This window comes from Miniopterus schreibersii (genome assembly GCF_964146895.1).
Source record: "Miniopterus schreibersii genome assembly, chromosome: X".
NCBI lineage: Eukaryota > Metazoa > Chordata > Mammalia > Chiroptera > Miniopteridae > Miniopterus > Miniopterus schreibersii.
In genome coordinates this window covers 80,560,776-80,586,089 of record NC_138104.1, presented here as the reverse complement: position 1 = coordinate 80,586,089, position 25,314 = coordinate 80,560,776, and the positions used below count along the sequence as shown (strand labels likewise).

General features: G+C 47.3%; 1 protein-coding gene across 1 annotated transcript; it reads left to right on the top strand.

Annotated features, from left to right (window-relative positions):
• Positions 1-9,234: 9,234 nt before the first annotated feature.
• Positions 9,235-24,955, top strand: NYX (nyctalopin; the record flags this gene model as incomplete). The annotated part of the gene is given in 3 exon segments (XM_081125412.1): positions 9,235-9,256; positions 23,499-24,904; positions 24,908-24,955. Coding segments are annotated over 3 exon segments (1,476 nt in total).
• Between the last annotated feature and the right edge of the window lie 359 nt (positions 24,956-25,314).

Sequence of the window (25,314 nt, the reverse complement as noted above, 5' to 3'; positions counted from 1 at the left end):
ATCTGTGCTAAACGCTCCTCTGAGCTCTTCTGGGAGCTACTACCCCCCCCCGCTGCCCCCCCCCCCCCCCCCCCGCCGCCTCCAAATCCTCAGAAATGTCTGCTGCACATTCACAGCAGCCCGGGTGAGTGGTGTTTCGGGGAAATGCAGGAAAAGCAGCTTTAGTGCATGTGAAGGTTGACATGGAGTGGAGAGAAAAACAGGAGCTGAAATGTGGGTGACAGGGTTCTGAGCAAGCCGGAAACAGAGCCGGAAGTCACTAGGTAAACCCTACTGTGCTCTGGCCCCACCCCACTCTTGGGGTGCTTTTCCTTAGCTATTGGGAAAAGACACAGGGTTTCCCACCACCAGGGAATTTGAAACCATTATATTAGAATTTGCAGGAGCTCCATTAGCATCGCTGGTGTCTGCGTTAGCCATGCACCGTCAGCTGTTTTCTACAGGGCTTGGCATTTAATTGCTGCAAAGTGGCCGGCACCCCTTGCTAGGTGGGGGGAGACTGGAATCTTCTAGCTCCTCACCTCCTGGTGAGGGCTTAAAAGGCAGGTACAGGTCTGGGGGGGGGGGGATAGGGGTCTTTTTGGAGGCGGTGTAGTTGATTTGCCAAATACGCACTCTCTGCATTTTACTGCAGAGATTTCTTGCTTTTCCTTAATACCGCTTACCCGAAAGACTGGCCACTCTTAAATGTTCATTTACTCGGTTTACAAAGAAAAATGTTTCTCTTTCCAGCATGCTTTCACGAAGGTGTGGGGAGTCTGTACTTATTTCATATGTTTTAAAAGTCTAATGAGGAGTTAGTAAGCACTTGGAAACTTTGCAGCTTTCGGGATGAAAGCAGCTATCTGTGGTTATGACATCATCTCTGTTAATTACCCCTTTGCAAAAATCCGCCTGAATGGAGAAGGGGTGGGTGTGTCTCTGTGGGTATTTAATGTGATGATTAAAATATATTAATGATGGTTTTCACTTCTCAAGCCTGGTACATCTTAGGATCTTCTTTAAAAATGCTTTCACAGGCTTTAATTATCCCTTATAACTCTACCAGGAAGAAGTGAAACAGCCCCATTTTACAAAAGAGGAAAGCGAAACACAGAAGGGGCCTGTTTGGGGGAAGGATTTTGGTGGAAAGCAGCTGCCTCCCCACCGCTCAATAATGGGCTTAACCTTTCTCCTTTGCTTCAACCAAGAATTGACATTCACAGGCTTAAACCAACAGCACAAATTTGTTCATACCTTGACATGCTAGATACCCGAATCAGAACAGCACATTTAGGGGTCCATAAGAAATTAGTCCTTATTATAAGCCACCTCCTAAGGTTATTTATACAAACAAAAAAAGATAGAGAAAAGGAACACTAAATCAAGTGGGCCATATAACTCAGACATTCTGATTCTCAGTTTCGTCTTTAGTTTAACCATTTTGAGTTCTGGATTATGCATAGAACTGTTCAAGATTTTAAAAAGGAGTTAAAAAAATCTTTATAGGTTATTTTTATTTTCAAATGAAGGAGCTATAGGACAGTTGATAGTAATGCATGGCAGTTAATGCAGAGAAAAATAGAAAATTTTCTTCCCATTGAGTTTACTTAGCTATATATCTGAAAGGGGCCAAATGAGGGGCATACTTCTAAAAAGCTATAATAAATAATTCTCAAACACACAAAAGTGGAGAAACCTCATGTATTCATCACCCAGTTTCCACAGTTATCAACTTTCAGCTATTTTTAAAAAAATATATCTTTATTGATTTCAGAGAGAGGAAGGGAGAGGGAGAGAGAGAGAGAAACATCAGTGATCGGCTGCCTCCTGCACGCCCCTGACTGGGGATCGAGCCCACAACCTGGGCACGTGCCCTGACCTGGAATCAAACTGCAATTGCCTGAATCATAGGTCGATGCTCAACTGCTGAGCCACACCCAGCCTGGCTCAGCTATTTTTGTTTCAATTCTCCCCTGTCACTTGTTTTGTAGGAGTATTTTAAGCAAACCCCAGACATCATATCATTTTACTGTAAAATTTTCTGTATTTTTTCCTACTGGAGAAGAACCTTTAAAATTAGAACCATAATACCATTACCACACCCAACAGAAAACCAATTCTGTATATTATCTAATAATCATCTGTATGTTCTTTCTACTGATTGTTTCAAAACTGTCCAAAAGTCAGGTTGATTGATGTTTCTTAAGCCTTTTACTTAACAGATGTCCCTTCTCTCCCCTCCTCCTGCGTTCCATTCCTGTGTTGGAAAAACTGGATCATTTGCCCTGTAGAACTTTCCATAGTCTAACTGATTGTATCTCTGGTGTTTTTTTAAAAAACATCTCCCTCCGCCCTTCATCTTTCTTCAAGTAGTAGCTAGATCTGGAGGCTTGATTAGCTTCAATTTCTTTTTCTTTTTTGGCCCAGAATACATCAGGGGTAGTGCTGCGTACTTTCTGTTACGTCACAACAGGAGGCTCTTCATGTCTGATTGTGCCATTTCGGGGGCATGTTAAGAATGATCAGTAGGATCCATGATTTCATTATAACATAGTGATTTACTCATTCTATTACATCTGCATTTATTAGCTGTGATTCCTTTTTTTTGTTAATCCTCACCCGAGGATAGGATATTTTTTCCATTCACTTTTAGAGAGAGTGGAAGGGAGGGGAGGAAAGAGACAGAGAGAAACATCGATGTGAGAGAGACATATCAATTGGTTGCCTCCTGCAGGGGCCCGACTGGGGCAGGGGTCCTACCCCGAAACCCAGGTAGGCGCCCTTGACAGGGGAATGGAACCGGAAAAGACCCTTCAGTGAGTGGGCCAACGCTCTACCCACTGAGCCACATCAGCCAGGGCTAACTGTCATTCTTTCATAAAGAAAACCTTCGCTCATCAACTAGAGTATTTGGTTACCCTGAAATCAGTCCATAAAGGAAAGGCAGGTGAATGCTTGATTCCTTCCCTTTAGTTATGGCCTCTCAGAACAATGCCCTAGTTACCTCCAGAGTCTACTGATGAGAGCTCTTAAAGTATAAACTCATGGATCGAACAAACACATTTAGTTTACTTGATGTGTTTTATTTATTTTATTTTTTTAAAAATGTATCTTTATTGATTTCAGAGAGAGGAAGGGAGAGGGAGAGAGAGAGAGAGAGAAACATCAATGATGAGAGAGTCATTGATCGGCTGCAGCCCACAACTCGGGCATGTGCCCTGACCAGGAATCGAACCCCGATCTTTTGGATCCTAGGTCGATGCTCAACCGCTGAGCCACGCCCGGCTGGGTTACTTGATGTGTTTTAATTCGTTACTGTCACTATTCTTTTTGATACTTGTCCCACCTTTGGCCAGCGGAACCACTCGACTTTCCTTCCACCCAAGTATCTTTGATGGCTTGTCCTTCTGAAATAATATGATGCTCCAGGATCTTGTATTTCGCCTGCCCCAGACCTGGAAGCAGTCTTTTCTTCAAGGAGCTCTGGTTCCTTTTCCTGGGAAATGAAAAGAGACCTGCTTTTGATGTGATGTAAAAAGCCATGGATTCACAAAGAATTTATGTGCATATATATACACAACCCAAGGACATGGACAATGGTGGGGAGAGGGACTGGGGAGGGGGAAGGAACGGGGTGGAACGGGTCATTGGGGAGAAAAAGGGACATCTGTAATATTTTAAACAATAATAAAATTTAAAAAAAATTTAAAAAAGCCATGAATTCAAAAGAGGTTCCAAGGAGGTATATCTTTTGGCAGTGGGCAGTGTTGTAGAGTGAAATGGCAGGAAGGGGCCCCTGGCCAGCTCCTCATTTACAGATGAGCAAACCAAACAGGGTGTCAGCCACCATCAGAACTACGAGTCCAGCCCGGCCGGGAGTGGCTCAGCGGTTGAGCGTCGACCTGGGATCCAGGCGATCAGGGTTCGATTCCCGGTCAGGGCACATGCCCTGTTGCGGGCTCGATCAATGACTCTCTCATCATTGATGTTTCTCTCTCTCTCTCTTCCTCTCCTTTCCTCTCTCTGAAATCAATAAAGATATATTAAAAAAAAAAGAAAAAAAGAATTTGTTAAAAAAAAGAACTTCAGGAGGGCACGGTCCTGGGAGACCCTCCCCAGGCTGTGACCTTTGCTAAGTCAGGCCCCTAGCCCTGGCGTCCCTTCCCTTCCAGCAGGACGCTCCGCAGCCGCAGGTGCGTGACTAACTTTTCCGGCAGTGACGCGCCCTGGGACTTTCCCGGGCCGGCCCCGCCCCGCCCCGCGGAGCTGGTGAGAATGGCGCGGCGGGGGCGGCGGGCTGGCGGCGGCTGGGAGCGGGGCTCGGGGAGCCGCCCCGCCCGGGCTCCGCGGCGTCGGCGCCCCCTGGCGGCCACGCCTGGCCAGGAGGAGCTCCGCGGCCCGCGGCCCCGCCCCTTCGCCCCGGGGGGCGGGGCTGGGCGGGTGGGTGCCCGCAGAAGCTGTAGAGGTTTCGCAAGGACGTGACCTTACGGGGAAAAACCACTGTGTCACGCGGGGCTGCTAACCGGGGTTAGCGAGCTGAACTAGTTCTCTGACGCCCGGGGAGGGGCGGATGGAGGGGCTGGGCTGAAACGTCCGGACATGTGACTGGCTGCAGATGGCCTCTCCATTATCTCGGTGGCGCGCCCTGCGCCCCGAGGGACGGAAGGGGGCGCAAGCCCGCACCCCAGACTGTGTCCTGGCCTGCAGTTGGGGTGACGTCACTCCACGGGGGGGGGGGGGAACGGAATGAAGCTCTTTTATCTGCCCCTTCCCTTCCCCAGTTCCAGAAACAAAGCCCTTGAACCCAAGCTCATCTAACCAGTCCCCGTGGAGCTGGGTTTCGATTGGAAGGTTGGAAGTGAAACGACAGGGGAAGTAGGATGGTTTCTTAGCAGAGGACACAGGAGTTCGGTGCTTTAGACACAGGATGGGTTCAATCAGGTAGTTTAGGGGTGCCCGGCAAGAAGAGGAGTGGCAGTCTCCCCCTTCCCTTTCTCATGCAGGCAGCGGGAGTGGCCACAGGGATGGGGATCCTTTATGTCCCTGTCTTGCTAGGGTCCCAGAAAAAACCCGGAGAATGGAAGGCAGGAGGACTGGGCCCTAGCTCCACCTCCACTTGTCACCCTAGGGAGCAGGTCACTTAACCGTTGTGGGCCTCAGTTTCCTCACTTGAAGAATGATGGTCTGGGCTAGATTATGGAATATGTTTTAAGTAGGATAAGCCCAGGAAGTGAGGATGCCTCTCCTGAGACCACCCAGTGGGGCAGAGAAAAAAGTGGGGCCTGTCACTCATCCCAGTTCTCTTTCTGTAGCTCCCGCCGGTTCTCACATGGGCTTCATTAGCAAACATTTGTGCACCAGGCCTGTGTGCAGAACATAGGCCCGCCCTTAGTGTTTGTGGGACTCGGGGCAAGAGAACACATGGGCCCACATACTATATATTTAAAAGTTATAAGACAAGCTAACAAACTCTTAAATAAAATATGTTCTGTCCTCCTACCTTGGCAGAGATACCTCCATAACGATCTGGAAAGACAAGTTCAAGTTTGGGATTTTTGTATTGGCTATTTTTTACCAATTCTGAGCTGGAACATGGTGGCAGAGAATGGCCCCAGCTCCGGGTCCATAGTGCGGCTTCCCTCGGTCCATCCCACACCATGAAGGCCCTTTCCCACACATGTCCTCAGGTGCAAGCAGCTACCCTCTACGGGGCCACTTCTCCAGTGTGCGCAGTGCTGGGTGGCACAGTCTACCTTCAGGAAGATGGACTAAGAAAAGTGGGTTCAGAATCTGTTAGGCAGGGAGTTCTGAGGGCTCAGGTACCCAGAATGCAGTTTTCGGTGGGCATGTCCATTGGCCCCATGACTCCTTGCCTTTGTGCCTCCCTCCACAGTATGAGGACTTGGGTGAAGGACATCCCTGGCCATCCAAACACGATCAGAGAGAAGGCTGATGCCTGCGGGAGGAGAGAGGGTGCCAGGAAGGGGTTCATTTCTTAGAGAAGGTGCTAAGCCTGCCAGGAATGGTGGGCTTTCAGCAGGTAAGAAAAATGGGAAAAGAAAGGAGCAAAGGTCCGGGACCTGCCATTCAGGGTCAGAGTGTCTGCAAATTGTGACCACAGTGCAGAAAGGCTTTGGAGCTGGTGAGGGGCAGCCTCACCCATCAGAGCTCGATGAGACCCTACAGCCCATCCCAGGCAGCTCTGCACTGGGCAAAAGTCCTTATGTCCCTCCACACATCCTGCCACCTTGGTCATCAGCGTTTCCTTACCCATTCCCATCAGGGAAGCTTAGCTACTAAGAACTTTCCGAAGGAATTCTGCCCCCTGATTTGCCGAAAGAGAGGACCCTGGAATGAAGCTTTGTTTAGGATCAGTGCACCTGCATCATTTTGCCTGGTAGCCAGAGGCTGCTGCAGAATGAACAGCCCTCATGGCCTCTGGGAACAGCCCCTCTACCCAGGGCTGAAGTTGGTGGATAAACGTCCAGGCTCCCTGACGTGCAGCTGAGATAATTCTGAGCTGTGTGCTGTACCCCGTCGCCCGGTTTGCCACAGATCAGGCTGCCCTTGCCCACAGTGCAAACTTGCTTGATTGCACCATTAGTTTCTACTTTCCCCGCTCCCCGGTTGGTGCTTTCCGCAGTCACCTCTCAAATCTAGTGCTTCCATGTGTATCTGTGTCTCAGGATCTGCTTCTGGGGAACTGAACTAAGCATAAGGCCATTGCATGTTGCAGTTGAGCCTGAGGTTCCTCGTCTGTAAATAAAGGCGTGGAAGGAAATGATCGCAGAGTTGGCCACATGGGTCTTGTATCAGATGGTCTGGGGCACCTGACTTTGTTTCACTCAGTGTCAGGGTAAACCTGCCCTTGCCCTCTGCCCCTGTGGCGTGGTCTTGTCTCTGTGTGGTGTGTGTGCGTGTGTGTAAGCACCAGGAGTCAGGAGCAGAGAAATAGAAGGAATCTGGTTTAATACTCAAGTCCTATCTAGGAGCCCCCATAGGAGGCTGCCGACCGGCTGAACTCCTGAACCGTGGGAGGAATTCTGTCTTTTCCTTTCATTAGAGGCCCCTTGCCGAGTCCCTGCTGACCACCCCCACCTGTGAATGCAGCAGCAATCACAAAGGAATGCTGGGGCTTCCCACTCCCCCCCCTTCTGGAGAGGGAAGCTTTTCTAGAAGGCCACCTGCAAAGGCAAAGTTGTTGTATCCTAGGCCACCTTGATTTCACGTGCTCGCTTAGCACAGCCCTCCTCCCCTTTTCTGCCCCCTCTTATCAGCCGCCAAAAGCTTTGTGACTGAGCCAGCGGGGTGCAAACTGCCCTGAGGCCCCTGAGTGGCTGGGGGCGGGGCTAACTAGACCTTTAGATCAAAGGGTCCCGTCTGAAGTTTCTCCCTGGGCACGCCTGTCAGTCGCACTTCCTGTGACAACCCCTCCCCCTTGCTTTTCTCCCGCTTGGGAACAACTTTTTTATTCCAAGGCTGCTTGTCCCCCAGTTGGAGTCACGTGGTGGATGGACCCCTTCCTCTCTCCCCAGGGTCTCTGATTGTTCCTTACTTTCCATTCAGGAGAAATGTCTGATTTCACAGGCAGGGAAGGTCTTCCCCCAGGGAGATTCTTGGCCCAGAGCAGCAGGCCCACTAGCCTGGAGAAGGCTGAATGCAAAGTACACCCCATAAGCCACACACAACGGTTGTAGGTGCAGACAGGCTGCTGGCTTGGCCAGGGTTCAGCTTCTGGCCTGCTGCTGGGGAAGGGAGGGGAAGCTTCCTTGGGCCCAGGTTCAGGATGAAGACTGCAAAGGATTCCTCCACCACCAAAGCCAGCGTGGCCAGGACATCCAGGATGGCCATGGATACCTGGGAGTTCGGTCCCAGCAGATCAGATGGCCAGACCCCACAGCCAGGCTTGATGGACGTGCTGGGGCCAGAAAAATGTGGGGACACCTGAACTGCAGACACACTTGGAGCAGACCCCCTAATCACTCCCCTAAACCAGGGCCTTCTCAACTTTCCCGAGCATAGGAATCGTTTTCAAATGCAGGTGCTGGTTCCAGAGGGCTGGGTGGGGGTGAGGTGCTGAGAGGCCAAATCCTAACCAGCTCCCAGTGCTGCTGCTGCTGGTCGCTGGGCCACACACTTTGAATAGCGAGGGCCTAACTGAGGCCTGATGGATTTGAGAAACCCCAGCCAGGTTCTGAAAATGGTCCAGGAGGCGGTGGCCAGCACAGCCTCAACCCCCAAACTGGGTCTCTAGTCTGATTGTCATGACAGTGGCATCAATCACTGCAAAGAAAGGAAAATCAGCAGCCTGCATGTCGGGGAAAACATCATTATTTTAAGCTGCCCTGGCCTTTTCCCATCTCTCCAAGTTATATAATATGTCCTCGTGGAAAATGCTGATAATGCTATTTGTGTGGCAGGAAGCCAATTTCTGGCTGCTCATTGCTTGGGGCTGGGGCTGGGGTCAGGGCTGGAGGTGGGGTCTGCAGAGGGTTTTAAGGAGAGAAAGGGGCCAGGCAGATGGAGAGGCCAAGGCCCGGGGATAAAGCCGATTGGTGTGTCAGCAAAATCTGTCACTGGCTCTGTGATTCGAAAGGCAGACACATTCTTTCATCTCTGGTAATCCTCATCCGATGCAGGATTTTCTTGCCATTAAATCTGGAGAAAGAAAAATAGGCGCTCAAACCTGCACAAGCAACTATTCCTCCTCGCCCGCCCCCTGCTCACTGTCCCCCGCCTTCCTTCTCTGTTGGACCATTTTTAACGTCTGTGGCTGCCTGATTTGGGAGATGGATGGGCTGGGGGAGCCAGAGGGTGCCTCGGAGAAGGAGGAGCGGGACCAGGCCGGCCTCCCAGGATGGTAAGCGACATTTGGGGACTATTCACTTAGGCTTCTCTGCAGGGGTTTTCTCTCTGTCCATTTTCTTACTGCGTTGTCAGTGAGTCCATCTGAGTGGCTGTCAGGGTTTTAGCCTGATGAAGGGCTTCTGAACAGATTCAAGCAGGGAGCTTCTGCCTGGCTGTTGTTACTGGTTTTTCTTAGCCCAACACGAAGATTATGGGGAGAGTGAGCGTGAAGAAGAGGGGAAAGCAGGGCAGTGGAGGAGCAAGTGTGGAGGTGTGAGGAGGGCCTGAGTGCCCTGGTTCTCCAGGGACCGCTCCTGGGCACCTGGTGACCTGTGTTCTCTCCCCTCAGGTAGGGATCCCACAGCTGGGTGGTTCTAAGCCACCAGTTTCGTGAAAGGTCACAGGATGCTGGTCCTGCTGTTGCATGGTGAGTTTTGAGGCCCGATCCCTCTGTCCCCCAGCAGTCTTTTGCCAGTAGGTGCAGAGGTTGGGAAGCCCATAGAAGATGCTAGCAGATGTGTGGAAACCCAAGTGGCATGGTCTTCAAGTGGCTTCCATGAAAGCTGCACCTGGACACCAGTGCAGATGAGGTTTCAGTGAATGTGTGGTCATGGGGGGGGGGGCGGGGGAAGAATGAGAGAAACAGTAGATGGTGGGAGTTTTGCTTGTTTAAAAACAAATTTCCTGCTCGGCCGGGCGTGGCTCAGTGGTTGAGCATCGACCTAGGATCCAGGAGATCAAGGTTCGATTCCTGGTCAAGGCACATGCCGGGCTGTGGGCTCGATCCTCGATCCCCAGCAGGGGGCATGCAGGAGGCAGCCGATCAATGATGACTCTCTCATCATTGATGTTTCAACTGTCTCTCTCCCTCTCCCTTCCTCTCTCTGAAATCAATAAAGATATATTTAAAAAAAAACAAAACTCCCAAGCCAAATATATGAAATAACCTCTTGGCAATTTTCTTATTCTAATTTCAGATATGAGTTCATTGATGTAATCACCAAACACTACAGTGACTTTCTAATCACATTATTTTAAGCTTATTTGGCTTAAAAAAAATCTTGTAAAGAAACCATCTTCCTTAAGGAAGGAGAAAGAATGAAAGCTACCCTGTTGGAACTGTGCTATTACAGATGTTGCAAACTCTCCCCAAGTTTTTGCCCTGTTGTTCTGTAGTTTTTAATAGAACCACGAGACTCATCACAGTTTTTTCCCCTCTACAGCTCTAGGTGTTCAAATCTGATATAGCCCAAGGAAAAATCCCTTGTTTAAGTTCTGCAGTAAATAATCCTAAACAAAGAATCTGTGTTTCTGACCCTGGGGTGAATATAATTATTTGAGGTTGTAAAACCCATGTAATAGCAGTGCTGGCAGAGAAAATATTACCAGAGAATTCTAAAATGGTAATGGAATTTTTTTACTCTATATTCTATCTTTTGAAAAAGCAGAACTTGCCCTATTCAATGAGTCAACAGGTACACACTGTACCTTCAATATACTCAAAGGATATTATGAGAGATGATTGCATAGACTTTGTCCTTGAGAAATTTACATTCTTTTATGGGAGACCCAACAAGTAAATGAGAACAAAATTGGAACAAGGTGCAGGGAACATTATGAAAAATGGGACATGACTGCCTACCTCGAGGAACCTGCAAAGGACAGAGGTTGACATTCGTATAATACAAACAGCCAGCTCCTTGCCATTCCCCTTACCTAGAAAGGATAGGAAGTTTGATTGACTCATTGGAACAGTGTTTATTTCCAAGAGCCAATATTATTTTAAATGTGCACGAAAAGCTCTCTCATTCCTCACAGAACGCAGACAATATTCACAGCCTGCAAAACAGGAACTGTCCCTGCTGCAGGAAACCGAAATACATCTAGACTTCTTGTGACAAGTTGGAGAGCTTAGCGGTGACATCATTTGCTAACAATAGATGCACTTAAAATTAATGACCGTCTCCACATCCCCTGGCATTTCATTTAAGACACACTCAGCAGCACAGATAATATTCCTTTGACTGCAAGTCACAAGGATTAGGGACGACGTGTTCCTGAGAAGCAGGCAGGGCTAGAGCTCTACCTCCTCAAAAAGATAAAAATGGCTAAAGGAAACTGAGAAAATGAATCAGAAGTGGCTCACAGCAGGGCGAATCTGGGGCAAAATGAAAACAGAAATTCTCCGGACACAAGGGTCTCCTGGAAGGGCCACGACTCTCCCCCCTCCCCCATGTCACCCTCCTCTGCAAGGGGGTAATCCTACTTCTCACAGCAAAATATCCCAATTCATTAACTTGCTTTACGGAGTCTTTCACCATTGGCTTGCTCTGAACTGTGAGTCTATTTTTTTTTTTTTTAATTTCTTTTTTTTATTGGAGAGTCATTGATCGGCTGCCTCCTGCTGGGGATCGAGCCCGCAACCCGGGCATGTGCCCTGACCGGGAATCGAGCCATGATCTCCCGGATCCTAGGTCGATGTTTAACCTCGATCTCCTGGATCATAGGTTGATGCTTAACTGCTGAGCCACGGCAGCCGAGCTAAACTGTGAGTCTTCAAAGACAGCCAGGATTTGTATTTTATTCACCAAATAGTTTCTAGAGTCCAAGACACAGTAGGTACTTAATAAGGGTTTGTTTGTTGAATGGGTGAATCACCCAGATTAGAACTGTTGCAATATCTGATAAAGGTCTTGCATCTAGAACCTGGATATTGCAACAGTGTACACACACACACACACACACACACACACACACACACACACACACACATATTTAAAGACTCTTAAAACTCAACAAAAGGCAAATAATCCAATTTTTAAAACCAGGCAAACGAATTTGAATAGCTATTTCATCAAGGAAGATATACAAATGGCTAATATGAGAAGATGCTCAAGATCATTAGGCATCAGGGAAATGCAAGTGAAAACTACAGTGAGATACTGCTTCACACCCACTAGGATGGCTAGAGTAAAAGAGACAGACAATAATAAGTGTTGATAAGGATGTGGAGCAATTGGGATTCTCATACGCCGCTGGTGAGAACGCAAGTTGGTCTGGCCACTTTGGAAAACAATTTGGCAGTTTCTTCTAAAGTTCCACATCTACTTACCATTTGACCCAGCAATCCCACTCCTAGAAAACTGAGAAATGAAAACACATGTCCACAAGAAAACTTGCTTGCCAGTCTTTACATCAGCTTTAGTCAAAATAGGTGAAAACTGGAAGCAATCCAAACGCCCAGCAACACGTGACTGAATGAATACACAAATCGAGGTACATTCATACACTGGAATGCTGTTCAGTAATAAAAAGGAATGATCAGCTGATATTCAGAGCAATATAGATGAACCTACAAACATAATGTTAACTAAAATAACTACTTGATCCCACTTATGTGAAGCTCTAGAACAGGCAAAACGAATCTATATTTCAGAAAGCAGATCTCTGGTTGCCTGGAGTCGAGGATGGGGAGGGGACCACTGTCAAAGGGGCCTGAGGAAACTTTCTGGGTGGTAGAAATGTTATAAATCATGATCGGGGTGGTGGTTACATGGATGAATATATCTGTTATACATACTGAACTGTAAGCTTCAAATAGGTACATTTTATTGTAAGCAAACTATACCTCAATCAACTTGATTTAAAAGGAAGAAGGAAAGCTCTAGGGAGAGAGCAGCTGCAGCCCAGGGAGAACAAATCCCGCATTATTGAGAGTCGGGCACTGTGGAGTGTTGGGCAGTGTGTGTGTGAGATTCATCAGTGTTGCTGCATAGATCAGGAGCTCCTTCCTTTTGATTGCTGCGTGGTACTCCCTTGTATGGTTGTATTTGTTTATTCATTCCCCTATTGCTGAGCACTGAAATTGTTTCTAGTTTGGGGCAATTATCAAAATATAGACCCCAAGTCCTTTCTGGGGCCTTGTGCTTTTCTCCTTAGATGAGACAGCTTTCCACCTCACGACCCACAGGGCCTGTGAGGCCACCAGCAGACCACCCTTCTGCAGACAGACTGATTTCTCCATTCCCCATGATGCGCATTAGCCAGAAAAGCCAGAGCATGAATTCATGATCCTTTCTTTCCTGTCCCAAAAGATATGAGAAGCAAGTTCTGGGGTTGCCATAGAATGGTTTCCCCCACTGCATTTCTGTCCTGCCCCAGCACATTGTTTTGAAAATCCAACACTGTGGAGCAATTGAGGTAGCATTTGCTGGGAGTGGAAGGGGAATGACTTCTAGAGCCAAAGTGGCTGAATAGATTTTGCTGAAACCAGAAAATCGACCATATTTTCCCTTGCTATTTTGGTTTCGTGAGGCACAAGTTCATTGAAAACAATGAGAATGAAGAAACACTTCCAACTAAGTCTGTGGTTGGAAACTGCATGAGTAACTGTTCTAGCGAACCTCAAGGGGGAAAAGCACATACTCGAAAAGCTAAGGGCCTGCAAAGGAGAAATTCCTCAGCTGGTCTGCATTAAGACATCATCTGTGCGGCGTGTGAGCCCAGGCGTCACTGCCTCCCAGCAGCTGGAGGGCTGGCCAGCACGCTGACCAGAACACCAAAGCAGGGACCCATTTCCCCGGGTTGCCTAAATTCAGGGACACCTCGTGACTTTTTTTTTTTTATGGAAGTAAAATTTACATACCATAAAATTAACCATTACCCGTTTAAAGTATACAATTCGGTGATATTTAGTGCATTCACAATGTTGTACAACCATCCCCTTGATCAAGTTCCAAGATATTTTCATCACTCTGAAAGGAAACTCCCTATTAAGCAGTCCTGCCTCACTCCTCCCTAATCTACTGAGCCACCCTCTGTCTCTATGGCTGTGCCCCTTCTGGACATTTCATGTAAATGGAATCATGCAATATGTGGCCTTGTGTGTCTGGCTTTCACCTAGCATAATGTTTTCCAGGTTCATCCATGCTGTAGCATGCATAGTGCTCGGTTCCTTTTTGTGGAAGAATGATATTCCGCTATGTGGACACGGCACATTCTGTTTATTCGTTCATCTGTTGATGGACATGTGTTGTTTCCATCTCTGTGTTACTGTACATAGTGCTGCTATGAACATTTGTGTACAAGTATTTGTTAGAGCACCTGCTTTCACTTCCTCTGGGTACATATGTAGGAGTGGAATTGTCGGGGCATATGGTGACTCTGTGTTACACCTTGTAACATTTTATACCACACAGGTGATTTCCGTTTTTATAAAGTTGGTCCATCTCGACTCTTGGTTTTTGATTTGAGCTGTATGTTGGAATCACCTGCAGAGCTTTAACAGCACCAACGCCTGGTTCCACCCCTGAAGATTTTGATGTGTGATTGGCCTGGTGTACATATAGCCTGGGCATTGTGAGTTGTGAGTTGGTTAAAAGTTCCTCAGGTGATTCTCATGTGCAGCCCAGGTAGAGAACTATTCTAGACTCTTCCTTGCAGTCTACTTGTAGTAATAACTTCAATATTCTGATACTGGGGCAGATTTCCACATGGTCCCTGAAGTATCAGTGCCTTGGTGAGATTTACTCCTGTGACAACACTGGCTCATGGACCCTATTCTTAGCTTTGCTCAATGCTTTCACAGCTGTTTCAAGCATTCCAACTCCTCTGCTCCTCATGATTGTCCATCTGTTACAGATGAGGAAACTGAGATGCAGAAAGGTTGTCTGAGGTTAAAAACAAAGCAGTGTGAGAGAGCAGGGATGAAAGGCAGTGTTATGAGAGTTTGTGAGAAAACTAGAGAGACCACACCCTCAGGATGAGTGCATTGGAAAGTCCCACATGTGAATCCTGGAGCTATGACAGGCTGGCTGAGCTGGGGCCAGCCCTGAGCCCAGGCCAGTCCTGCTGAATTTCTCATCTACCCCTCCCTACCTCAGACTGGGAATAAAAGCACTGAAGCCTTTTCAGATTTTCGCATGGAGCCTTCCCAAAAATACTGGGGTGAGAAGAGAAATTGCTAAGAACTGCCAATGAATTTGACCTTCTCTTCTCACAAACTGTGATCTTTATTTTAATTTGGTAAATGTTTTTCTGGCCAAAGTATTCCCATGGAACTCAGCTCTGGACAGACAAGGAGATTTGTTTTTGGAATGATCACTGCCGATTCCAGGAGAGGCCACTTTTCATCTGCATTTGGAAAAATCAGGGATGGCCTAAACAATTTTGAATTCAGTTTTTTCTGTTTCCTGGCAATGGATGGCAAGGAGCTTCCTTTGGGTTGAGGGGCACTGCCTGGTCCTGAATTTAAGTTGTTTTCTCTTTCAAGGTGAAGAGTTCACAAGGTTCTTCAGGGAAAGGGGGAGATGGATTCTCTTACATTGTTGAGAAACTGCCTTACTCAGGACGTTGCTCAGGAATCTAGTTGCAAACCATAGAACCCACTCTAGGTGGTTGAAGCTGAGAAGGGGTTTATTCAGGTATGTTGGGTGTTCCCAGGCTTCCTGGTTGGAGGCCCACTGCCCGGAGCGATGCCTAAACCAGATAGTTGGGGCAGTTCCAGCAAAGACCCTTTGGCCACCACCACTGGTGACACACACCTGGCAGCTCACAGAAATCATGCTGGGTGCTGGGTGCTGGGTGTCAGAGATTCCATCAGGGGAGCCCAAAAGCCAGGCGCCTGTGCCACCATCCTGGCCCGAAAATGGTTACTGCCCTGATGCCTACTTCTGAATCCAAGTCTTGCTGGGTGTGTGTGATCCACAAAGCTAGGTCGTGTGCTTGGACCTTAGCTGCAAGGGCAGTTGGGAAAGAGTTTCTGGTTTCAACCTTGAGCGGGCAGGATTTACAAAGTAGGAAATTCCCTAAATGCAGAAGGAGTGCTTAAAAGGTGCTGGGGAGCCAGAGATGGTGTCCAATGTCCACTCTCACAGATGGTTTGGTCACAAAAAACAGAAACCCACTTGTCCATGCAGATGGTTTCAGTGGGTTTCTGAAATGAAAACAGAAGTGTCACAGGAACAGCTATAGCAGGGCCCTAGGGGACCTAGAGAGCTACAGCAGCTTCCCACTCCCCTGATCTCTAGCTCTGCGATTCTCACGTTGGCTCTGGTCTCTCTGCACACCAGCTCCCTCACCTTGTCCTTGACTCCTGCTTCCCTCTAGCTTTCACCCGCATGTGGCTGTTAGAAATGTCAGCCCCAACGCCATGATTTCACTGTCTGTTCCATGTTCACAGGGAAGGAAGGAATTTGACTCTGCTTAGGCCACATGTTCACCCTCGGCCCAAACAGCTGTGGCTGGGAGGAGGCAGGAGGGACACATGGGGCTCTGAGTGGGGTGTTTTTTATTTAGAGGCCGTGGTTGGCAACAGCTGCTGTCCAACCATGGAAAATGAGAGCCAGAGGGGCCCCCAAAGGTCAGAAAGTGCAAGCCCTTCAGTTTCCAGTCAAAGAAGTGGAAGCTCAGAAAGGCTAGGTATGTGGGATGGGGAATAGCACAGTGTAGTGGAAAGACAAAAAACAAAGGTTGGTGTTGGTTAACCACCTTGAACCTCAGTTTCCTCTTTTGTGAGAAGAGACTAATACCTTGCAGGACTGTCATTGTAAATGAAATAATGCTTAGCCCTGAGCAAACGCTAATTAAGTTTGTTGCTATGCCCTAGTCGGTTTGGCCCAGTGGTTAGAGCATCGGCCCTTGGACTGAAGGGTCTCGAATTCAATTCCAGTCAAGGGCAGTTACCTCGTTTGCAGGCTCAATCGCCCTGGCCGGGGGCGTGAGGGAGGCAATCAATCGATGTGTCTCTATCACATCGATGCTTCTCTCTCTCTCTCTCTCCGTCCTTCTCTCTCACTCTCTCTGAAAAGCAATGGGAAAAATATCCTCCCATGAGGACTAAAAATTTTTTTAAAAAGTTTATTGTTAGAAGAGCAAAAAACCCCATAAAATTTGATTAATTTGAGTAGTGTTCTACATGTTCATATCACCCAGATAACATTCCCAAACTATGTCCTATAGATATTTGCTGCCTTTTGCGATGGAGTCCATCTGTAGGCCTTGCTCCATCAAGTTCCCAGAGCCACTGCCAGCAGCTCTGTTCTAGGACTGCATATAAATGTGGTCGCACAGCATGTATGCTTTTGTGACAAATTTCTTTGCTCAACGTAACGTTTTTGTTGTTTGTTCCTTTTAGTGGCTATTACTCTGCTATATAAATGTATTGTAATTTACTTCTCCACTGTACTGTTGAGTAATTTCAAGTTTTTATCTATTATGATTAAGCCACTATGAACATTCTTATACAGAGTTTATGTAAACTTTTTTTTTTTTTCCATTTTTCTTGAGTAAATGCCTAGGAGTGGAATTGCTGAGTCATAGGGTAGGCATATGTTTAGCTTTAATAGACACTGCCAAAGTTATCGAACTGTTTTCCACTCTCACCAATAATGTAAGAAAATTCAGTTGTTCTGTATCCTCACCAACATTTGGGGTTGTCAGTCTTTTGAATTTTAGTCATTCTAGTGGGTGTGTAGGGAAATCTCATTGTAGCTTTAGTTGCTCTTCCCTAATGGCTGATGATGTTGAACACCTTTTCATGTACTTAGTGGCTACTTAATATATTCTTCTGTAAAGTGTTCAAGTCTTTTACCCATTTTTATTTAGTTGTCTGTCTTTCATTATTCATCTGTAAATGTTTTTATATTCTGTACACAAGCCATACATAAAGTATTCCTTAATGGTATCTTTTTTAAAAGCAGCTTTATTGAGATATAATTGGACATATAACATACTGAACATAGCTATAGCGTACCTTCATGAAACCATCGGCACAATCAAGATCATGAACATAGTTGTCACCCCAAGATTATTACTTTTTTCTTTTATGGTTAGTGCTTTTATTTTGTCCTAAGAAATCTTTGTGTACCAGTAGGTCACAAAGATATTCTCTTATGTTATCTTCAAGAAACTTTATAGCTTTAGCTTTTACATTTGGTTCTATGAGCCATCTAAAATGAGCTCTTGCCTGCCGGGCGTGGCTCAGCGGTTGAGCATCTACCTAGGATCCAAGAGATCACAATTCAATTCCCCGGCAGGGCACGTGCCTGGGATGTGGGCTTGATCCCCAGTCGGGGGTGTGCAGGAGGCAGGAGGCAGCCGATCAGTGAACTCTCTCATCACTGATGTTTCTATCTCTCTCTCCCTCTCCCTTCCTCTCTCTGAAATCAATAAAGACATACTTAAAAATCAATAAATAAAATGAGCTCTTGTGTATGGTGTGAAATAGGGGTGTCAAGATTCTTCTTTATTTTTTAGGGATTGCAATAGGCATCTTTAATTTATCATGGCTTACCTTGATTCAATCTTATGCTGCTTCATGAATAATGTAAGATCTTTATGAGAGTATAATTCAGTTTACCTCCCTTCCCATCCTTTATGCTATTGTTGTCAAATTTTTCATTCGCCTATATTATAAACTGCACAATACGTTATTATTTCTGCTTTAAACAGTAACTTGTTCATTAAGCAATTAAGGTGAGACAAGAGTAGTCTTTTATATTTAGTGACATATTTGCCATTTCCATTGCTCATGATTCCTTCCTGTAGATCTAATTTTCCTCTGCTATCATTTTCCTTCAGGCTAAAGAATGTCTTCATTTCTTGTGCAGAAGATCTGCTGGAGGTGAAGTTTCTTAAATTTTGTTAACCTGAAAGTATTTCTGTTTTATTTCATTCATGAAGACATTTTCATTGGCTATAGAATTCTAGGTTGCCAGATTTTGCTTTTCTGTCAGCACTTTAAAAGATATAATTTTATTTTCTATGGCCTCCATTGTTTCTGATAAGTCAGCCATCATTTTTTATTGTTGTTTACTCTATGTAATGTGTCTTTTTTCTTTGGCTTCTTTAAAGAATTTTCTCTCTATCTGGTTTTCAGTAGTTTGACTATGGTGTGCCTAGGTGTGTATGTGTGTGTGCATGTGTGTGTGTGTGAGATGTTAGTTGGGATTTGCTGAGCTTGTTTTTTTTTAATTTTTAATTTTTATTGATCTTAGAGAGAGGAATGGAAGGAGAGAGAGAAACATCAATGTGAGAGAGAAACATCAATCAGTTGCCTCCCAAGCACGCCCCAACCAGGGATCGAACCCACCATCTTTGGTGTACAAGACGATGCTACAGCCAACTGAGCCACGCCAGCCAGGGCTGCTGAACTTGTTTTTAATCAAATTTTGGAAATTGTCTTCAATTATTTTTCGGCCATATTCTCTCTCTTCTCTCCTCTGGGACTCAAAATACATGCATGTAAATCTAATTGCTCAATATTATCCCACAGGTCATTGAATCCCTGATCATATTTTTTCCAATCTTTTTTCTCTCTGTGCTTCATTTTGGTTGATTTCTATTGCCCTCTCTTCAAGGTAATGAATCTTTTCTTCTGCTGTATCTAATCTGCTGTTTTTCTTATTCAATGATTTTTTAAAATTTCAGATACTGTATTATTTCAGTACTAAGAATTGGGTTCATTTTTAGTTTTTATACCTCTTTTAAAATTCAAATTCTTGTGTCTTCACCCATTAAATATATTTTTCCTATAAATTCCTTAACATATTTATAATAAATCCTTGTTTGGTAATTTCAACATCTGAGCTATCTCTGGGTCTGCTCCTATTAACTATTTTTTTCCTTTTGATAAGCGTCATGGTCTGCTTCTTCTTCACGTATTTTGTATTATTTGGCTGTATACTGGATATCATAGGTGGTAGTTATGGAAACTCTAGATTCTCTTATCTTCCTTTGAAGAGTATTGAATTTTGTTCTGGGATTTAGTTCAATTGCAGGCAGATCACCTTGATACTGGGAGGCTTGGTTTTAGGCCTAATTTAGTTTTGCCCTTTGTCCTGAGAAACGGTCTTCAGTCCCAAGGTGTGACCCTCTTGGGTTTCAATGGAAAACTCCAGGTATTTTTACAAACTCTTCTAACTGGGTGGACCTTGAACTCTTAATCTGTCTCCCATTACTAGGAAATTACTGAAATCTCTGCTGAGTTCTTTTGACCTTCAGTTCTTGGCTCCTCGGAGTCACCCCACACATAAGATATGCACTTTAGGACTCCAAACATGGATCCAAGGGGAGATTGTATGCCAATTTTGTGGCTCCCTCTTTTCCATGTTTTCCCTCCTCAATTTCCAGCCACTGTGGCAGCTGAACACTCTGATCTGTAACTTTCAGCCCAATGAGACTCTTGCTTTATGCTTAAGCTCTGTTCCCTGTGTGCTGTGTGCACTTGAAAACGCCCTGAGAGGGAAAGCCAGTTAAATGTGGCTCTCACCTACTCAGCTTCTCCTTTTAAGGGTTGTATCTACTCTAGTTGCCTGTTTAGCTTGTTTTTCAGTGCCTTCAAACAATTTTTATTTATTATTTTTAATTTATTTTAGAGAGGGAGGGAGGGAGAGGGAAAGAGAGAGAGAGAAACACCGATGTGAGAGAGAAACATCAACCAGCCGCCTCCTGCATGCCCCCTATTGGGGACTGAGTCCACAACTCAGGCATGTGCCCTGACTGGGAATCGAAGGGCAACTTCTTGGTGCATGGGACATCACTCAACCAACTGAACCACACCGGCCAGGGCGTCTTCAAACAATTTTTTAAAAATATTTTTTTCGCCCGGCCGGGCGTGGCTCAGCGGTTGAGTGTCAACCTAGGATCCAGGCGATCAGGGTTCGATTCCCAGTCAGGGCACATGCCTGGGTTGCGGGCTCGATCCCCAGTCGGGGGCGTGCAGGAGGCAGCCCATCAATGACTCTCATCATTGATGTTTCTATCTCTCTCCTCTCCTTTCCTCTCTCTGAAATCAATAAAGATATATTTTAAAAATATATATATATTTTTCACCCTGGCAGGTGTGGCTCAGTTGGTTGGAGCATCCTCCCATACATCAAAAGGTGGCGGGTTTGATTCCTGTTTGGGGCGCTTGTGGGAGGCAACCTACCAATGTTTTTCTCTCTCTCTCTTCTTCTCTCTAAAATCAATTTTAAAAAAAGAAAGGAAAAAGTACTTTTCCCCAGTTTACACTAGCTATTGGCAGGAATATTAGTCTGATACAAACTACTCTGCCACTTATTGCAAGCAGAACTCACCCAATTGTGTTATTATTATTTAAAATTTTGTTTTGGTGCTTTCTCCTCTGGATTATTAGACACATAGTTAGTCTTCATATTGGGTAAGCCAATACTGGAGTCTGGTTGTCTGTTCTGAGAATTTACTTTATTTAAGTTTCACTAAACAACCCAGTACATTAGTTATTTTTAATGGCTATCAAAGTTTCAAAGGCTGAAAATTATTCTCTAATAGTGACATCTTCAATATTTAAGGATTAAAATAAACTTTAATCTACATTCTGAAACAGGCATTATACTGACATGGGTCAAACTTTAAAAGGTAAAAAGGAGCCCGGCCGGGCGTGGCTCAGCGGTTGAGCATTGACCTAGGTTCCAGGTGATCGGGGTTCGATTCCCGGTCAGGGCACATGCCTGGGCTGCGGGGCTCCATCCCCGGTCGGGGGCGTGCGGGAGGCAGCCGATCAGTGACTCTCTCATCATTGATGTTTCTCTCGCTCTCTCTCTCCCTCTCCCTTCCTCTCTCTGAAATCAATAAAGATATATTAAATAAATAAATAAATAAATAAATAAATAAATAAATAAATAAATAAAAGGTAAAAAGGATACACAATAAAAAATTCACTCCTCTTGCATGCTTTTAAAAAGATTGGCAGCTACATCTTTGATCTCTTACATTATACAAGCAAATTGGTTGTATCCTATATGTCATAACCCCATGAATTCCTTGACAAAGAGTGTTTTTTTGTTTGTTTGTTTGTTTGTTTTTAAATAAATGACATCCTCCGGCAAGAATCATTACCCAAGAAGGCATCAATTCCATTTAATTCTGTAAACATTTACTGAGCCATGCAGTGTGCCCGGAACAATGTTAGCTATTGTGCAGCAGAAACATGAGTCATATGGTTGAGAGTGCACTTCTGTTAATTAGAAAGGAGAAGAGAGGAGAATTAAGGACTATTTGTAAAGAAATCTGATTCCTTCTACTTGACCCAGTTGGAAGAGTTGATAGAAAAAAGTCCCGCCTATGTTCAGCTGACACCTGGACTTAAGGTTATATTCTTGGCCCTGTCTCTCTAACATGGTATCTCTCCAGGTCAGCAGCTGCCCTGTTTACAGCCAAGCTCAGTGCAGGGTCCAAGAACCTTGCCGTAAGCTTGGTACCTAGTTCATAGTTCTTAGGGACAGGGAAAAGCTAAGTCAAGCCTCTGCATCAAGAATATTGAACTAGCTACAATTTACAACTGAAAGGGTGCTCAAAGGGCTCAGTGTTCTCCTGCCGTGTCTGAAAGGGCTGGATCCCTTTCCCAACAGCTGAAAAAACATGGAGTGTCCACAGCCGATGTACTGAAAAGACACTGGAAGCTGAGCAAACCTATAGAGGCAGGAAGCATAGTCTGCACACTCCTTGTGTGGCCACACCTTCAGGTTCCCACAAGGGCTTGGGTAGGCTAGGCAGGGTCATGAGTACACCGTGGGAGGGACAGAATGGTAGGCCTATAGTGTTAGCTAGGAATTTGGGAGTACTGCTGAGGAATTTCAGATCACATACAATCTACCTGTGACCTGCTCCTGCCCAGAAAATAAAACTTGTGCATCTTCCACGCTGCCTTTTCCGTTGGAACTCAAGATAGGGCTTGGGATCTCTGGCTACCACAGGGAAGCAGGCCATGCCATTTTGCTTTGCTGCAGGTGGCAAGTCTACTTAGAGGGCTTTTGACATCTTTATCTGGTCCTCCATTCAAATGCTCAAAAGAAAAATTAATTTATTAGGCACCCACGTATGTTTAAATTCCCAAGTAGCCCCGTGAAAAAGGTAAAAAGAAATAGTTGCCATTAATTTTTAATATTTTAATTAACTCAATATATCTAAAGTATTTTAACATGTAATCGATATAAAAATTGATGAGAGCCTGGCCCGGCGTGGCTCAGCGGTTGAGCCTCAACCTGGGATCGGAGAGATCAGGGTTCGATTTCCGGTCAGGGCACATGCCCGGGTGTGGGCTCGATCCTCAGTCGGGGCTGCAGGAGGCAGCCAATCAGTGACTCTCTCATCATTGATGTTTCTATCTCTCCCTCTCCCCTCCTCTCTCTGAAGTCAATAAAGATATATATTTTTAAAAAATTGATGAGATAGTTTACCTTTTTTTTTGGTATTAAAGATCTGGTCTGTATTTTACACTGACAGCATATCTCAATTCAGGCTAGCCACATTTCAAGTGCTTGAGAGCCACATGTGGATAGACTGGGCAGTGTAGGCCTAGAGTGTGGGTCACCGTGATGCCTTCAGGGTCCCCTACACATGCAGACAACACACCCGCTGGGCCAAATTCTAGGAAAGCACAAAGGATGATATAGGTAGGAGGGGGTTTAGAATGGGGTCAGAGGTGCGTTTTACTGATTAAGCTGAGTCACAAAGGGGCGGGGAACCCTGCGTAAGGTCTAGAAGGCCAAAGGGACCATTTGGAATATGCGGCTACGCAGGAGGTATGGGAACTCGGTGGAGAGCCGCATCCCGCCACGCGGACAGGTAGGATTTCGCCTGCAGTGACCCTCCGGTTGACGGTTGCTTCCAGTTTTGTCTTTTCTCTCCCTTCCCAACCCCCGCCCCAGTGGTGGTCCTCAGCCGGCCCGGCGCCTGGGCCCAGGAGGCCTGCAAGCGCACCTGCCCGGAGGCCTGCTCCTGCAGCAGCGGGGACCGCGGCTGCTCCGTGCGCTGCGACCGCGCCGGCCTCCTGCGGGTGCCGGCCGAGTTCCCGTGCGAGGTGGCCTCCATCGACCTGGACCGCAACGGCCTGCGCTTCCTGGGCGAGCGGGCCTTCGGCACGCTGCCGTCGCTGCGCCGCCTGTCCCTGCGCCACAACAATCTGAGCTTCATCACGCCCGGCGCCTTCAAGGGCCTGCCGCGCCTGGCCGAGCTGCGCCTGGCACACAACGGCGACCTGCGCTACCTGCATGCGCGCACCTTCACCGCGCTGGGCCGCCTGCACCGCCTGGACCTGGCCGCCTGCCGCCTCTTCAGCGTGCCCGAGCGCCTCCTGGCCGAGCTGCCCTCCCTGCGCGAGCTCGCCGCCTTCGACAACCTGTTCCGCCGCGTGCCCGGCGCCCTGCGCGGCCTGGCCAACCTGACGCACGCGCACCTGGAGCGCAGCCGCATCGAGGCCGTGGCCTCCAGCTCCCTGCAGGGCCTTCGGCGCCTGCGCTCGCTCAGCCTGCAGGCCAACCGCGTCCGCACCGTACACGCGGGGGCCTTCCGGGACTGCGGTGCCCTGGAGCGCCTCCTGCTCAACGACAACAGGCTGGCCGAGCTGCCCGCCGACGCCTTCAGCGGCCTGCGCCGCCTGCACACGCTCAACCTAGGGGGCAACTCGCTGGGCCGCGTGGCGCGCACCTGGTTCGCCAGCCTGGCCGAGCTGGAGCTGCTCTACCTGGATCGCAACCGCATCGCCTTCGTGGAGGAGGGCGCCTTCCGGAACCTCTCGGGCCTCCTTGCCCTGCATCTCAACGGCAACCACCTCACCGTGCTCACCTGGGCCGCCTTCCAGCCTGGCGTCTTCCTGGGCCGCCTCTTTCTCTTCCGCAACCCGTGGCGCTGTGACTGCAGCCTCGAGTGGCTGCAGGACTGGATGGAGAGCTCCGGGCAAGTCGCTGACGTGCTGTGTGCCTCTCCGGGCTCAGTGGCCGGCCTGGACCTCAGCCACGTGGTCTTTGGGCGTTTCTCCGATGGTCTCTGTGTGGACCCTGAGGAGTTGAACCTCACTGGATCCAGCCCAGGCCCGTCCTCAGAGCCCGTGGCCACCACCGTGAGCAGGTTCAGCAGCCTCCTCTCCAAGTTGCTGGCGCCGAGGGCCCCAGTGGGGGAGGCGGGCAACACCACCACCGGGCCGGTCAATGCCTCGCTGTCCGACAGCCTTTCCTCGGGTGGGGTGGGAGGTTCAGGCCACAACACCCTGTTTCGAGTGGGCTCTGGTCTCCTGCTCAGTGTGGTCCAGCACGTGGTGTTTGCCCTACAGACATACTGACCCTGCCACACTGGGGTGACCCAGACTGCCTTGGCCAGTGGGGGATAATTTACTTAATTGGGCTGGAAGGTGTTTGTGGGGGGGGGGAGAGGGGAACAGGATGGGAGTGGGAGGTGAAATTCCAGCAGAGGTGGCAGTTTGCTTCTAGAGATGGCCCCAGGAAGAGGACAACCCTGAGAAATGTCACATGGTGGGTGGGGGTGGGGAATGGATTTCTGTTCATGTCACATGGGCATCCATTGGAAAAGAGACACAAGAATGAACGTGGACCCTCCCACTTGAAGGCTAAGCGTTGGAAGCTCTAGGGCCTCAGAGCTCCACCTCCATCCCTCCCCTCATCCCTGTCTTCCAGGAAAGGGACTGCAATGCCTGAATCAGAGTCAGTCCATTGGCAAAGTATTAAGAAC